Raw genomic sequence first — 17,466 nt, 5'->3', positions numbered from 1 at the left:
TACACTTTTCCTGGCCATTTTGTGTTTGCAGCTGAACACTGCGGATTAGCCTTAAAGGGACACCTACAGGCACAATAAGCATATTTAGGTATATATATCACAGTACAGGTCTTCTTTTTTTTTTTTTTTTTTTTTTTTTTTAAATTTTATTGGGAAAACTACAAAACATTTACAATAAAAAATTTATTACAGTCTCTCAATTCTTAGTAACCCAAGTGATTATATGTGCGTATATTCCACTCATCTTTTCAAAATATTTAGAAAACCCTCCCCTCCCTCCCTCCCAGTTTGTGGTGCGTCAAAGTAGGACCTTTATATATAAAACAACTTGATCTCAGCTAACCAGACCTCCAACCACCCCATATCCTGGTCCATTGATATTCATTTTCCCTCCGTCTGTATAAAAAATTTTCGTAGTTCATTACCTTATCAATTAAATTTATCCATGTGTTTTTGTTTGGAGTGGATCGGGCAAACCAGGTGCGGCTGATCAAAACTCTAGCCAACATCAATACTCTACTCAAGAGAATCTTTTGATACTTATGATTTTTTAATTTGGAGAGATCATTGAGAATAAATACTTGTGGTTCAAAAGGAATTCGAATTTTTAGTTTACACATAATATAGTTATTGATACCGTTCCAGTAGTTTATAAGTTCTGGACAGGTCCATATCATATGGAGAAAGTCTGCTCCTACAGTGTCACATTTGGGACAGTTGGACGAGTCTCTTAACCCACATTTGTTCATCCACAATGGAGTAATATATAATCTGTGGCAGATATAAAATTGTATCAGGACATGGTTAAAGTTCTGGGATAGTGAAGATAGATTCCCAAAAATATTATCCCACCCTTCTATTTGTACATTCGGACAGTCCACCTCCCACGCTTTTTGTCCTGGAGAGTGTATGTCACTAAACCGTGCTTTAAGTAATAACTTATATATATTTGAAATTTTTATTCTGGAATGTGTACCTCCTACCCAATCATTCAGAAAGGATACATTATCTATATCCAACAGCCGCTTATCATCCAAGCTGGATAACACAGAACGCAATTGGAAATACCTAAACCATGAAAGATTTTTTAAATTTTGTATCATTTCTATATAGGATTTAATTTCTCTATCTTTAACTACCTGTGAAATATATAAAATTTTATTCTTCTGCCAAAATGTGTCAGCTGCAATTTCATCCAGCCTTTGTAAATACAAATTATGCCAAAGTGGCGTAAATGTAAGTGAACCCTTAACTTTCAACCATGTCCTAGTTGTAGCCCACACCTTAAGGAGTAGTTTTATAGTCTCTCTGTAGCCTTGCTCATAGCTCTTCAATAGGCCAGATTCCAACAAGGAAAAAATATTATTGTGGGCATGACTATTTACCAACTTCCCCAGTAGTGCGCTATGCTCTGATTCATAGCACCTCAATAGCTGGGCTGCAATAAAGTATCCCTTAAAGTAGGGGAGATTTAAACCCCCGCACTCCACTGATCTATACAAATACTCCAACTTAATTCGAACTCGCTTTCTTCCCCATATTAAATCATTAATTAGTCTCTCTATAAGTTTGAAATGTTTGTCTTGTATCCAAATAGGTGTATTCCTGAGCACATAGAGCAATTGTGGTAATATCACCATTTTGACTAGTGAAACTCGATCAGCTCTAGATAGGGGAAGTTTCAGCCAAATTCCTATTTTAGCTCTGATCTTTACTATTATGGGGATCAAATTAAGTTCTACAAAATTTTCGACCCGAGGCGATATCGTCAAACCCAAATATTGAAAAGTATCAACAATATCCAACTGTGTAACAGGAATCTCTTTCTGTGGTAGGGGGTCTATTGGAAGCAGACTAGTCTTGGTCCAGTTTATAAGAAGACCAGAAACCTCACCAAATAATTTAACCATTTGAATAATCCTAGGGAGAGTGGTTTCCGTATGATCTATAAAAAACAGAACATCGTCTGCATATAGTGAGATACGATCTTGTGTTCCTAGCGTACCAAATCCTTTGATCTGATCGTCCTGCCTAATGGCCATCGCAAGGGGTTCGATATATATATCAAATAATAAGGGAGATAGTGGGCAACCCTGACGGGTGCCTCTGTTTAACTCGATACTGCTACTCAAAATTCCATTAAGACTCAATTTAGCCCTTGGAGATCCATACAATAGCCTAAGAGTACGTATAAACCTCTCTCCAAAGCCCATCCTAGCAAGAACCTTCCAGAGGAAACGCCACTCCACCCTGTCAAAGGCCTTAGAGGCATCTAATGACAGGATGGAGCGGGCGGTCCCCCCAGGGGCCTGGATATTAGAAAAGAGCCGGTGTAGATTATAATGTGTACCCTTATTTTTAATGAAACCGCTCTGATCCGGATGGACTATGGAGGAGATGACCCCAGAGAGCCTTGTAGCAAGGACCCTCGCCAAAAGCTTTACATCTGCATTAAGCAGTGAAATTGGTCTGTAAGATTCTAAATCTAGAGGGTCCTTGCCTTTTTTTGGAATTAGTATCACTGTAGCCTCCATCATTGAATCTGGCAACCTCCCATCCTCCATTGATTTAGTAAAGACCTCCAGTAATCTAGGAAAAATACAGTCCCCATATTTGCTATAAAATTCATATGGAAGCCCGTCTGAACCGGGAGTAGAATTAGATGAACATAATTTAATAGCTCCCTCAAGTTCTCAAGTTCCTTAATTGAGACCTCCAGTTCTAATGCTTTCTTTTGGTTCTCAGTAATAGTTGAAAAGTTAATCCTATCTAGGTAGAGATCTATCTTATCGTCTGTAATATTAGAATCAGCCTTATACATATCAAGAAAATAATCAAAAAAGGCCTTCTCCACCGGACCCTGACCAGTAACTGTTCTACCATCCCTCACTCGAACCTTCTCTATATGTTTTTTAGGTTGTTGATTGGAGATTACTCTGGAGAGTAGCCTACCGGGTCGCCCGGTACAGGTCTTCTAAAGTGTATTAAAATCATCTAAGTATCCCCCTGTCCACCTTATAAATACAGTAAACCGAAGTTTTATAACCTGGTTGAAGCGTCTTCAATCTGCCCAAGGGGCGGCGTTTCATCTCCACTTGCGCCCAGCCAGCTGCCCCAACTGCCATTTTGAAGCGCCGCCCAGCTCATCAATATTCACTTCGCTGGGCGGCTACTACTGTCCCAGACTTCACAAGAACCGGCACATGCCCAATACAATCCTATGGGCATCGGCCTCCGTCTCATCTTCAGCATCGCTGAATCTGCGACTTTTTCACGCTCATGCCAGGTCTACAATTGTGGGCCAGTAAAGGGATGCCAGTAGGCCCGTCCCATTCATCATTTTCTGCAGCTGGCGCCTCTTCATAACTTTGGCGGATCCATGGACAGTTATGGAGCTTTATTAAGACTTGCGTCTAAAACGACAGTCTTAATGAATGACCCTCTATGTTTTTATACCCATTATTACTTATTAAAAATATGCTTATATGTGCAGGAATAAGGTTTGTGTAGTGCAGTGTGCTGTTTGTATTGACCATTTCTGGTGTGATGAGCCAGCGTTTCTGCATTTCAGAAGAATTCCCAGATGTGTGACCTGCACCCATCTGACATTGGTGGCAAATCCTAGCGATATGCCACCAGTCTTCGAGGTGAGAGAACCCTGTTAACTGGGGATAGAAGCTACAAACGAATACATAACCATTCCTGCTCTAAGCAAGAGTCTTCTCATTCACAAACGGCTAAAGAAATATCTTGAAAACGTTGACCTCAGTGGTTATGATAATAAGGAGGCACTTCATCCATCCTGAGATATAAACAAAAGACTGGTGGGGGAAGGCGGGATGACTGGAGGAACTCTATACGTGGGTACTATTTTAGTTATCTCTTTTTTCATTTTATTATTTGTTTCTACGTTTTTGAACACCACCATTAAAATTAACCTGAAACTTTTTTTTATTAGATATCATTCATAGCTGCTCCTACTGTCTGTTTTATTTCATAACGCCTGCATATTATAACTTAAATTAAGCTCATATTGTGAAACTAGAGTGTTATATGTCATATTAAGAAAATGTCAAAGTGCAAATTTGCAGCACAGTAGCCAAATATTTGCTTATTTTCAATTTTACTTCTAGTTAAGTGTTACTGTTCATTGTCACTTTAGCAATCATTGGTGACTGCCATGCAAAGTCTGCTGAATGTGTGATTATTGTTGGAAATGCAGAAGTAGACATATTCTGCGCTACTTTTAGCATGACGGTACAAGAACTAATTTTAATCTTAAAAATCTATTTCCTCGCTTAACAGAATCTAGGGCAAGAGTGACCTGGAATAAAACTGTTTTCTGATGCGATGAGGTTTTCTAAGTTGGCATGACTTGTTTGACGCTTCTTCAGTGTTTATCTCGACATGATTTGGAATTATTTGGCTTGATCCTCATACTTAATTAGTCATTGGGGATACACAGACACAGCAGCATATGCTGTAGATTACAAGGTTCAGACCTTTGCAGATTTTTCATAAGGATGCTGCTGTCGGGGAACATTCTTTTGACCAATTTCCATGCTAAACATGGCAGTTCTTGCACTGATGCCATGCCAAACAAAATATAGCTATGATATCTGTTCCCATAAAGAAGTGTATGACAATTCTGTATTAGACTCTGGCTCCTGCATATACTATACATTGGTGAGCTTTCCGGTAGGTTGGGTGATTTTATGAAGTTTTTCCATATTACTTTATCACCCTCCCTAAGTATGCTGGCACACAGTACATTCGGGATGCCATTGCAATGCAGTTACTGCATCAACAAATATGAATTCACAACACCGTTTTTGAATGTAGTCCGCTGCAGTTAATTTAATCGTTCAGATAAATTCTCCAATGCAGAACAGCAGTGTTTAATTAGGTGCCAAACTGGCTAAATTCTACAACTTGTGTTTTAAATGCATTTTTCTTGATGCAGTGACTCCATGCAGTTTATAAGTGAATCACAATCGCACTGTGTGGCAGCACCTTGTTCTCTCAGCAACTGAATGTGGCTCATGTACAGGTTAGAGGCACAGCTTGTCCTCAGCCGGTTCGCTGCTGAAAAACCCAATCACCTGATGTTTCAGTGTATTGGGTATTTCTGCAATGGATTGTCCTGCCCCTGTGCCTCTGTCTGATTATGACCACTGATCCTCAATGCCGCTGCCCTTCGCGGCACATTAGAAGGAAAACCATAGGTGTTAGTGATTGGGTGTTATGATCATAAAAAAAAAAAAATTACATAGAGTGCACATGTATTTAAAACAAAAAAAATGAATTTCAGTTACACTTTAAGCCTGTCCCCCAGGGCTGCTTATTCCTGTGCCCATAACCTCCCTAAAACTCCTAGAAAACTCCTATAATTTTCCCATTTTGTGATAAATTTGCACAAATCCCAACCCATTCCCCACCCTTTTCGGTTGGATTCACCCTTTCCCAAAAGTGATGGCAACTATGCATCTTCTAGTGCCCGGGTCAGCAACATCTGGCACTCCAGGTGTTGTGAAAACACATCTCCCATCATGCACACTTGCTTGGCTGTTTTCTGAACTCGCACAGAAGTAAAAGGAGCATGCTGGGAGTTGTAGTTTCACAACAGCTGGATTGCCGAAGGTTGCTGATCCTAATTGTTTTGTTTAGCATTTCTTCATGCAAATATCTGACAGAACCTGTATCCTTTCCTGGTGATGTGTGTATTAGAGGGAAGAAGACATTTGCCCTGTGATTGCATCTCTTGCTGGACACTGCAATCCTCTGCCACTTCAGTTCTGATGTCTCCGGTGGCCCCTTGCCAGTGTCTACTTCCTGGTCCCTCTCAACACACAATATTTGACTGCTCAGCCAGTCACTTTCTTAGGCAACTCACTGATGTGGCCAGCAGAGAACCTAGTGAGCAGAGACCAGCGGGGTACCAGGTAGAAAATAAGATTCTCTTGTATTTAGGCATCCTATGCTGAAGTTCCTTCAGGCATATACGGTATTTGTCTATTTCAGTTTCTACATTGCAGACGTGTTCTGTATTCAGTTCACTATCTACGGTATTTTAACATTGTGCATTAGTATAATTTAGTTAGGGTTTAGTTTTAATAACCTTATAATAAGATAATTTCCTGATTAATATTAGCAAGAATTCACAGTAATAGTTCCTCCTATTATTTTATGCAGGTTTTACCAAACGTGTGGACAAAGTATTAGTTAATTTACTTGTAGACATTTCCTGTTTTTATTTGTACATGAATATGACTAAGTTTAATGCCAGTCATTCATTTTGTTCATTTAGAAACTTTTTCTAAAGGACAAATCAAAAGTGAACTCTACAGGAGCAATCAAATGCCATTATTTTAATGCTAGTATTTTACTAATGCATTGAACATTATTGGTAATAATCTTTTCTGGATGACTTTATTGCTGATCTTTCTTTTTTATAGCAGTAAGTTACATAAGCACACCATTATTAAGTGAGCATTTAATGTATCGTATTGTTCTTTTCAATTGCCGTAATGAACAGCACTTGACAGTGCTCAGTGGTTTGCTGTCATTTTTTTTTTCTTTCTTTCTTTTATTTTTTATGTGTCTACAAAGTTATTTTCTCTTCTTTCAATTTCAGTAAAATGCAGTCTAACTTCATAACATGATATTTTCCCATTTTAATTTGTTTTATTTTACCTTTTTATTTTTTAGGCATCTTACCATTTTTTGTTTTTCTTTTTCAGGACGCCAACTCCTGGTCGAAGAAGCATGTTGGTTCTTTGTGTTTCGAATATCTGTTTTATGCTTCCATGGCAATTTGCCCAGTTTGTTCTTTTAACACAGGTAAGCCTTCCAACATTGTATATATGATCCAAACCACATCCAAATATCTTGTGTTAATATTTTTCTTGAAGTCTGGATGTATATCTTTAGGCTGCAGCCAAACCAGGTGTATATTCCAGGATGGAATCAATGCATGTGGTTTGTCAAGGATTTGCAGCAGATTTCAAGGTATGCATTGCAAGGGTGAAAGCTACAGCATAAATCGACATATTGCAGCATGAAAAGTGCATTTTTGATGTTTGAAGGCTCATAACACCAGATATTTTTTTTAATTTAGTAATACCGCATAGTTATGTATCGTGGGTAAGATAATATCACATAATATGAATCAGGTATACTTTTTCATATCTACAGTATCTAATGATTATTATATAAGGTGACTACCTTTGGAGCAAACAGATATTACTCTTATATTTTTGTTTTGTATATGGGGGTTATATTGTGGTTTCTACTAGTCTCTATTAAAAGTTAACTTTTAAGAGGAGGGATTTTTGTACTGTGACTTTAAGATAATTTAATTTAGATTGTAATAAGTGCCGGACTGAGGTTCCTAGAGCCAACCAGTAACATTCATTCTGAGGCCCACTGTACAGCTACAAGCAAATGCCATCTGTTCACGCAGCAGCAAGAGGATACAAGATGATTGATTATTGGGTCCCTACAGCAATTTTGAAAAGGCAGGTCAAGAAGAAAAAGGATGCTGGCCGGTTTGTTTCTGTGCCTAGAAGTCATCTCAACTGCCGGATGAATCTACAATAATAAATTGCCAATCTATGTAGTGCAGTCTGTCTACTGTGCCTATTGTGTAGGGGGTGGGGGACTAGGGCCATGCTCAGGGGCCCACTGGAGGGTTCTCCTGTTCCCCTTTGGGCCTGTTCAATCTGAATGTAATGCAGTAAGTTTTGTAGTTTTGTGTTGGGTTACAGTGTACATTCTGCTCTCAAAGTCGGGTATCAGTGCTGACAGCAGAATATCTCTCCGTGTTGTGTGATTGTTATGAAGTTGGTTGCTTTTTTGTTTTCTACTGTGTAGTGAGCTTGTAGAACTTGGTAAAATGAAGATAACAATGGTGATCAAAGTTGACTGGTCACCCAGAAAGTGATGTGAAATAGTAATTTGCGTGAACAAGGCCATACTTGTTTAGAGGAAACCTCACCAAAGGAGGCATTTTGAAACTTTTAAGGAGGGATAAGAAGACTGACTCACTACAAAACCAGAATAGTAAAAGTGATAGAAGAAGTGGTGATGGAAAAAAAGAAGAAAAATCATCTATAGCTATACATAGTGAACTGTCTCAAGGTAGTTTGAATTTGTGTGCAAGGTCTGTTCAGTGAAGACTGAAAGAATTTGGTCTAAAGGTTAGAATTTCACAAAAATGGAGTTGTATCAAATGAAAATTGAGAAGATTACCGTGGGCTAAAACCCATGTAAACTGGACAGGGGAACAATGGGACAGAATCATCTGGAGTAAGAAGACCAGAATCTTCCTGTTCGATAGTGATTGCATTAAATACAAAAGGAGAATTGGTCTTATAATTTGAAGATGTATGATAGCGAAAGTTGTGGCCAAAATGTATGATATTGGACTGTACATGCCAAAAGATACATAAATTACATACTTGAGTCCAAACTGAAGCCTTCGGTACATGATCTTTTCCAAGATGTATTTAATCAAGATCCATCTCCATGTCATGTTGCTGCTGTGTTCAAAAAGTGGTTTCAGAAGTAGTCCTGACCATAATCCTATTGCAAACATATGGAGCCAATTAAATAAATTTGTTAGTCAGAAGCAACCAAGAAATAAAACACAATTAATAGAATTGAATCTTGGTTTCAGATTATAACACCTGAATAATTCAATAACTTGGTTCACTCCATGGATAGGCGTTGTAAGGACGTAATTAAATGGTCACACAACTTTGCATAAATCAATTAAAAAATGCTATACATTTATCAATCTAAGTCTATGGAGAGGAGAAGGTGGAGGAGTGAGCAGGAGCACACACAGATATGCAGACTACTATAGGTACATGGCCTGAGATATAAACTTCCTAAGCACTTTATTCATAATCTTACAGGCCCATAACTCTCTGTAATGTTCCCCATGATCTTGGGGCTGCTTCCGAGTGAAAAAGAGAAGGTTAAGAAACAGAATCCCTTCTACTCTCTGTGTGCAGTGGATGGCAGCCAGTCTCCACCTACCGTGTCTGAGAGAGCTCCAAACTAGACATTCACTATGCACAGTAGAAACTTCTAATGCCAGCTACAAGTGATATTATGGCCAGAAATAGTGTTATTCCTCATGTACACACACCCTACTACTTATTGCAAAGTTTGTTGAAAGGTTAGGTATGCTTTAAGTTTAAAGGTTCCAAAATAAGTATTATCTGACATTGTGAAGGTGGTTTTGAGTATTTGTTTTTTGTCTTTATTTTTATATTTTTTTATGTGTTTCAATTTTCTTGTCTATAACTGCTGTTCTACTATGGATTCTTTATAAAATATGCTGCCTTACATTTTTCCTGAAATCATCTTTGCAATGATATGTAACTTTATGGTATTATTACAAAAATAAACTGGAGTTAAGGTATTATGTCAAAAATACACTTACTGCAAAAAATGTGGCAATCTTTTATTATTTATTGTTAAAACGGAGAAATGATTAGAATGATAGATTGTTAGCAGGCTGCAAGAAACTTTCGGGGTTGTTTAGCTCAAAAAATATTTTTAAAGGTGTTTAAAGTAACAAGATATATCAAGTACTCATACTCTCCCATTAAAAAGAATTCTGGTTGTAAAAAGTTTTATAACATTTATACCAGAGTGGGTCCTACTGCTGAGACCCCCACCAATCACCCAATACCCCTTGGAGCACCCGAAAATGAATAGAGAGGAAGGTTCGAGCATGCGTACTGCGCTCAACTATTTCCAGAAGACCTGAATGAATGCCTGACTTGCCCCTCCATTAATTTCACGGTGCTCTAAGGAGTACAGAGTTCCAGTTGTCTTACCTGGGACCATCTCTTTGTTAATTGGAGAGTATGAGTAATTTGAGTTTTATCAACTTTTATATCAACGTTTTTACATTTAGTTTTTTTGTTCCATCATTTAAGTTATTAGCAAACAGATAATAACGGTTTGAACATGGCATTAAACAAAGTTTTTTTTTTTTTGTTTTTTTTTTGTACCGCAGCCTAGTATCAGTTTGAGAACATGGCGCGCACCTCCCTTACCGCACAGCATGTTCTCATTAGCCGGCACAGTGGAAAAAGAGGCATTCCCTTCCCACTGTGACGCGGCTGCTGCTGACGACCAATGAAAATAGCACTGAGGAGGAGGGGAGGACCTGGGGCCACTGCACCACCAATGAATATAATTAACTCCTTAATACAAATGCGGTTGCTGGCCGTATCACACCCGTCACCTGGCCTCAATGACACTGCAGCCCCAGCAGAGTAAACGGCAGGAATGGAATGCAGCTCTCCCATGGGCAGCGGGCCCATTGTTATGTGGGATGGGGAGGATGCATTGTGCTGCCGTGTGACTGACTGCCTCTCTCTACCTACCCCAATAGTGAGGCTGTGTGCAGAGCAGGGCTGTCCCCTCTTCCGGATGTGTGCATGTTGGGAGGGTCTTCTAGGCTGTGCTAGGATTTGGGGCAAGGAATAGCAGCTACAGTAAGTGAGAGGCCTCTGCAGTAACAGAAAAAAAAAAAAAAATCACGAGATTTGCCATTTTTTGTCACATTGTCCCCCCAATAAATAGGTTCTATTATGGGCCGGATGTTCCATAAAATGCCGAATGCGCGCAGCTTTTTTGGTGGTTTATTTTTTTCACATGGTATCAGTATCGCAATACTTTTTTATGGTAATAAAATCTACAGTACCTATGCATCACAGAGCTTAGCTTGTTTCCCTCTATCCTATCCTACTCACAGAGCACTATAAATCCCTTTACAGGTTCACTTTAACTCTGATTTTACTAAAAGTCATGTATTATTTTTCCCTGTTTAGTCGTCTTGTAAATTATTTAATGAGGAAGATCCTTTCTGGACTGGTTTTCACCAATCATACTTTAAAGTAGTATGTTATTCTGCTGCATAGAGAGCCAGAGCTGTGCCTAATTTATGCCTGTATTGCACTGGCCAAGGGTCGGAAAATGCTCGTTCATCAGGAAATCACATCTTTTATGCAGGCAAAAAAAATCATGCCGGCAGCAGATCGTACCATCTAATCGCGCTCCACTGCCGGGAAATAATGATTCTGTATGGGGACAAGCGATCGCTCCATGTAATTGCAATGGTCTGCTTCACTGCCAAGCAGGCGATTATCAGGAAGTTACGCTCATCTGCCAGTGTAACACAGCCCTTAGAAGCTTGCATCTCTTAATAAATTAGGTGCATCTCTCTCATGATCAAACTAGATCAAGACATAAAATACCAACCTTGATAAATTCCCCGTATTGTGCTAGATTATGTGCATTGTCCATAGAGAAATAAAACACTGGCCAGTAATAATCCCATGCTACTAGATATTACTTTGCAGACAATGTCTGTCTAATCACACTTATGTTTACATTTGATATATTAATATGTTGCTGTGATTCACAAAAGTAAGCTAAAATGTAATTACTTTTTCTGAACTGTCTATTGTAAGAAGATAACAAATCTAGATGATATATTATTGGTGTTTCCTCCCATCCCCTCCCGCCCAGCAAATTAATTTCAAATTATTTATAATGTCCACAACCTATCCCCACCATACATCTCTGACCTAATGAATAATCTCTTCCAAGAAGACGACTTCTCTTCCCTCCTCTTGTGTTCCCCTCACACAGTCGATTCCAAGATTTCTCATGTGCATTCCCATACTCTAGAACAGTGATGGCGAAGCTATGGCACGGGTGCCAGAGGTGGCACTCGGAGCCCCCTCTGTGGGCACCCACGCCCTGGAAAAAGTCTATGGTTAGACTCTTCCTGCCATTCATCAGCGCAGGGCACACTTTGAAAGCACGGGCAGTGCATTGAATGTAGGCAGGCTATTATATCTAAATGATAAAGTACATGGAAGATATACTGTATTGGACTGTAGTATTCAGGGTGAATTGCTGTGTTGGCACTTTGTGATAAATAAGTGGGTTTTGGGTTACAGTTTGGGCACTTGGTCTCTAAAAGGTTCACCATCACTGCTCTAGAACTTGCTACCCCAGGACATCAGACTCTCTCCCTTCAGTGAAACCTTCAAAAGCAGTCTGATAACCTACTTCTTAAAGAAATCCTACAATACAACATGGGTCACATATTGTCTTCCACCCTTGTAGAATGTAAGCATGGTCCTTTCTCTCGCTCAACCAGTATGTCACTTATTTAGTTCATGTTTATTGTACTTGTTGTTTTTATCTTATTGTATACTAAAACTTTAACTATTTTCATGTGTACAGCACCCTGCAATAAATGGCGCTTACTACAAATAATAATTATTTCTATTTTTCTCCAGATAGCCTCACTTTTTGCAATATATATAATTGGCTACCTTGATTCTGAGAAATTTCTGAACATACTGTATACTCACATGGTAAGTTGATTTTCAGGTTATTTATTTTCTGCATTATTTTTTATATGAAGTTGGTTGAAGTCTAACTTCTTGTACCTCAGGCAAAGTGCTGTGCATCTGATAGTGGTGCCTGGCATTACACATCTCTGTCACATTCACTTGAATGGGGCAAAGCTGCAGTACCACACAGAGCCACTGCAAAGGTTACAGCTCTGTACCTGGTAAACAATGGAGAGGCCTCAGTGGTCACCAGAGCATTGCAGACGCTCCAAACTGCTGATCATCGAGGGTGCCAAGAGTCAAACTTTCATCTATGTGTATGTAATATTGATGTCTTATCCTAAGGATAGGGCACAGAAGAAAATCTGGACAGTTCCTTTAAGTTTTGTATGTTGATGATTACAGTTCAACTTTAGGCAATAGAGCTTAGGAATTACAAGCTCAAACCCTTTCAACCTCTTTTGCCTTCATTGGACACTTAAGGAGACTAGGGCTGCAGTAAACGATTATTTCAGTAATTGAGTATTCTGTTGATTATTTTTAGCGATTAATCGAGTAATCTAATAAGAAAAAATTAATTAATAGACTGTTTTCCTTTATAAAAACTCATCAGACCCCCTGCCATCAGTCCCCAAAACCCTTTGTTCCCCCCGGTGCGATCAGCCCAAGTGCATCAGTTTCCCCCAGTGCCATCAGCTCCCCCCACCCCAGTGCCATAAGCTCCGTTCCCCAAATGCCTTCAGCTGCACGGCCCCAGTGCCATGACCCCCTCCATGCCATCCATTGACATGTCCTCCATGTCCCCCAGTGCCATCAGATCAGCCCCTCCATGTCCCCCAGTGCCATCAGATCAGCCCCTCCATGCCATCCATTGCCGGCTGTCCCCCTTCAGTGCCATGTCCCCAGCAGCAGTGAAATAAAATACTTTTCCTGTAGGGGCGCCGCTCCACAGCTTCTTCCTCTTCTTCTCCGTGTGCTGCACTGGATCCTGACATCACACAGCATCAGGTCATAGTGCGCGCTTATGTGCACTATGACCTGACGATGTGTCAGGATCCAGTGCAGTGCAGTACGGGTCGTCGGGTGACCACGGAGCGCTAAATAATAGCAAGCGCTTCACTCCCGCTCTGTGGTCACATGACAAATGAATCCTCGATGCTAAAAATTTGCATTGATTATTTTTTTGTGTCGAATTAGCCCTAAAGGACACAGCTGGGCTATCCCCATAAACGTGAGATCCCGTCTAAATCATTGAGATTCACGGATCTAATGTCTATGACCAGCTTTACAAGTATTGATTTTTCTACTAATGTTATTTTGAAAACCATTGAAACCTCACTGCTGTGTCCTTTTATAAAATTAACTGCAAAATGGTTGATAACAAATGTTCATGCTGCAAATGGCGAAGAGAACAGCAAAATGTTACCTGAGTTGTATTTTCTGTCACATCTATTGATTTATTTATTTTTCATACAAATTGGCATGGTTTATCTCAGCTATTAGATTTTTCTCGTTCAAATACATTTTTTATCTGTGATACAGAAATGTATCTGCATAGAGCACTAGTATTTTAGTTAATCTGTTATATAGGTGCCATATAAATTGTGTATAAGGAATCTGTGTAGAGTTAACCATGTATGGATGATCTGAATTGCTGATTTTGGCAGTGTTAAGGCCAATATACATGAATCAGATTTTGGCGATTAGACAAAGAAGGGGGGAAGATATGTGCCGCAGCACATTCCTTCAGCCACCCCCCCCCGCCGGGCTCTCCAGCAGCACATTCCTCCAGCCCCTGCCGCACTCACTCTGCCGCAGTCAGTGAAAAGACAGATGTCCGGTACATCGCAGGCTGCTATCCCTATGCTGCACAGCCTGCGATGTGCTGGCAACATGCAATGTGCTGGCCATTTTTTCCCCCTGCACTGCATTTACCCCATAAGACGCATTAACATTTTCCCCCTACTTTGGGGGGGGGGGGGGGTGCGTCTTATGGGGCGAAAAAAACGGTACAGGGTCTGAAGACATTCTGAATGCATTGTATTTGTCACAATGGCGGCCTTTGTCCGCTGCTGCCCTGCTCTGAACGGCAGGAAAAGGCGTCATCTCTTACCCTGCCTTGCATGATGCTTTGCTAGCGATCCGGATCCACATGCTCCTAGCTACCACCACCTAGCCCGGCCCCCAGGGTTCCTCAAGCCTTGTGCGGCATGCACTCTCCTTCTCAGCCTTCTCCTAGAATTGTTCACGTGTGCTCTTGGCCTCTTAAAGGGCTAGCGTACGAACGTCCAGTTTTTTCCTTAGCCTATGGCTGTTTGTCCTTGGATATAATAGACACCTTCCCTAGTGGGAGGTTGTGTGAGTTTTAGCTTTCTAGTTGTCTAGTTCTGGTGAAGGTATGCTTATTTCTGTCCGACTGCCAGTATACCGAACCTTACCTTCCTGCCCGGACTTTGAACCTGTTTTACAAGAACTTTGCCTGCTCAGACCTCCGCCTGTTTCTAACTACGAGCATAGCCTGATCCTTCGATGCTTCCCACTGGTGTCTCTGAACCCATGGGTGAGCTGGCAACTACACCAGGACTATTCCAGAAGGTAATGGCCTGGTTGGTTTCTTGCAGCAAAGTGCAGATCCCTGTGTAGGGGTTAAAAGGTACTGCCAGGACAATGCCTTTAGGTCTAGCCTTAAAGGGAGTCTGTCACCAGATTGTGACCTTATAGACCGCTTACATAGCGCTCTAGCATAGCAGTCTATGATTCTAATGGTACCTTTGATGTGTGCTTCTGAAGTTCCCCCAAGGCAAAAACGGACTTTTATTCAAGGGATCGCAAGTGCCCAGGGCGGGGTTCACCTTGTTGGAGCCCAGGCTGTTCTGCCTCTTTTCGCCATATCCCCGCCCCAGCCTCTTCCTCTGCCCGCCCCGCTTTTCCTTTGCATCCTCTTTCTCTGCAGCCGGATCCCGCGCCTGCGCTATCCATTGCTTGGCCGGGGCATGCGCACTGCGATGCCCATTGTGGGCACGGCATCGCAGTAGCTACTACGCATGCGCCGGCCAAAGGCGAGCAACAGCGGCGAGGAGGCGGACCAGATACACCCACAATGGGCATCGCAGTGCGCATGCCCCGGCCAAGCAATGGATAGCGCAGGCGCGGGATTCGGCTGCAGAGAAGGAGGACGCAAAGGAAGAGCGGGGCGGGCAGAGGAAGAGGCTCGGCGGGGATATGGCGAAAAGAGGCAGAACAGCCTGGGCTCCAACAAGGTGAACCCCGCCCTGGGCACTTGCGATACCTTGAATAAAAGTCCGTTTTTGCCTTGGGGGAACTTCAGAAGCACACATCAAAGGTACCATTAGAATCATAGACTGCTATGCTAGAGCGCTATGTAAGCGGTCTATAAGGTCACAATCTGGTGACAGACTCCCTTTAAGTCAAACTGGTTAGTTGGCACAGTGAGTCCACAGCCACTGCCCTTTTATAGTAGGAAAACTAGCTGGTTCAGAACCCAGTCGTATTTTTAGAGTTTTAGAATATTTTAGTTTTAGAATACACAATTTTTTATTGTATTATTTACTGTCAGTAGAGTGAGAAAAGTTTTTCTCTTTTGCCTATATGCCAATTTCTTAATAAAATTGGCGCCTCTTTTTTGAAATTCATGTGCCAGAAAATAGAATCTACAATGGCTATAAGCTGGTGTCGATTTGAGCTATATTTGTGCTGGTCTTTGACCATGCCCCCTATCACTAAGCTCTGTTCACACTTTTCTAAAGTGGAGCGAGTGTCATGAAATATGGAAAGAGTAGCAAATTTCTGCTTGTGCAGAGATGTGTGACTTTTGTACGTGTACATATTTTCATAAATTTCTCCCTATATATTTGACTGACTGTACAATTGAGATAAGCAAACCAATGTGTATAAATTGTTTAGTTCACCTAAGAGACTTCTTGAGCAGCCAGGAGCTGGCTCGCTTCTCAAGAGGTGTGCCCCCCCCCCCCCCCCCCACACACCCTTTGATTGACAGTGCTGGGCATCTCACCTGGCCCTGTCAATCTTGCGACTGAACTGTAGCTCCAGGTGGCAGTGCAAGTGGCTCTGCTGCTGCTTCTGGATTAGCGCAGATGCCAACTGTGTATGTGCCGCTACAGTTCCAGGTACCCTGTCAAAAAAGGCAGAAGGGGGAGCCTCTTGACGCAGCAGGGCCATCCCCTAGTTGCTCAAGAAGTCTGATGAAAAAAATCTATTTATACGAATCAATTTGCTCATCTTTACTACATAACAGTTTTTTTTTTATATTAATGTGTTTATCACCATATAACTAATGCTATTTAATGAGAACAATATTAAAACCTGGTGCATTATATGATAAGGCTAGGTACTTATTCGGGCTAAGCACTAAATGAAAAAATCCTGCATGCAGAGGTATTTTGTCTGGCAAAATGACAAAAGGCATAAAACATATAAAAGATCCGTTGGGCACCAGATCCAGAATTGCTTTTATCACAACAGAAGAACTGACTAGCACCACAGATGTGAACCTTGCATAACATTCATTTCTGCAGTGTTTTCTCTCCAGGTTTCCTTGCCTTCTCTCGCACTTTACTTTGAAGTGACAATGCATCTTAATTGCTGGAATATTTCATTCAGCAATGCAATAATTGTGCTTGTTCAAACCAAATTTACTTTATTGATTACCTTAACATTCACATATTCAGCGGGTTCTGAGTCACAATGGAGTGACTGCTGTATTTATTCTCTGCAGTGCTGAACTTCAAATGTCACGAGCAATGTGAATTACTCCAACATCTGATAGAAATAAAATGGACTTTAAACTATAAAAAGACTGTTTCATTCTTATTGATACCTACAGTGTGTTACCAAGGCTGAGTTCACATCACAGTTTAGGTTTCCATTCTTCTGATCGGTTATTTTAAACATCAGTTACATACAGTGCCTTGCAAAAGTATTCACCCCCCTTGACGTTTTTCGGGTTTTGTTACATTACAGCCTTAAGTTCAATGTTTTGTTAATCTGAATTTTATGTGATGGATCAGAACACAATAGTCTAAGTTGGAGATGT

The 17,466-nt window shown here is 40.8% G+C and overlaps 1 protein-coding gene across 2 annotated transcripts in view; it reads left to right on the top strand.

The window, feature by feature from the left end:
* DPY19L1 (dpy-19 like C-mannosyltransferase 1) overlaps positions 1–17,466 on the top strand; it is a 157,286-nt gene that overhangs the window by 78,796 nt on the left and 61,024 nt on the right. For both annotated transcript variants that reach the window (XM_044293629.1, XM_044293628.1), the window contains exons 9-10: positions 6,741–6,840; positions 12,336–12,413. In XM_044293629.1, the coding sequence (XP_044149564.1) occupies positions 6,741–6,840; positions 12,336–12,413 (178 nt within the window). The remainder of the gene's footprint in view (positions 1–6,740; positions 6,841–12,335; positions 12,414–17,466) is intronic.

Source organism: Bufo gargarizans, chromosome 5 (assembly GCF_014858855.1).
Source record: "Bufo gargarizans isolate SCDJY-AF-19 chromosome 5, ASM1485885v1, whole genome shotgun sequence".
NCBI lineage: Eukaryota > Metazoa > Chordata > Amphibia > Anura > Bufonidae > Bufo > Bufo gargarizans.
Note: the sequence above shows the minus strand (reverse complement) of the source record. Positions and strands in the feature narration are given on the sequence as shown.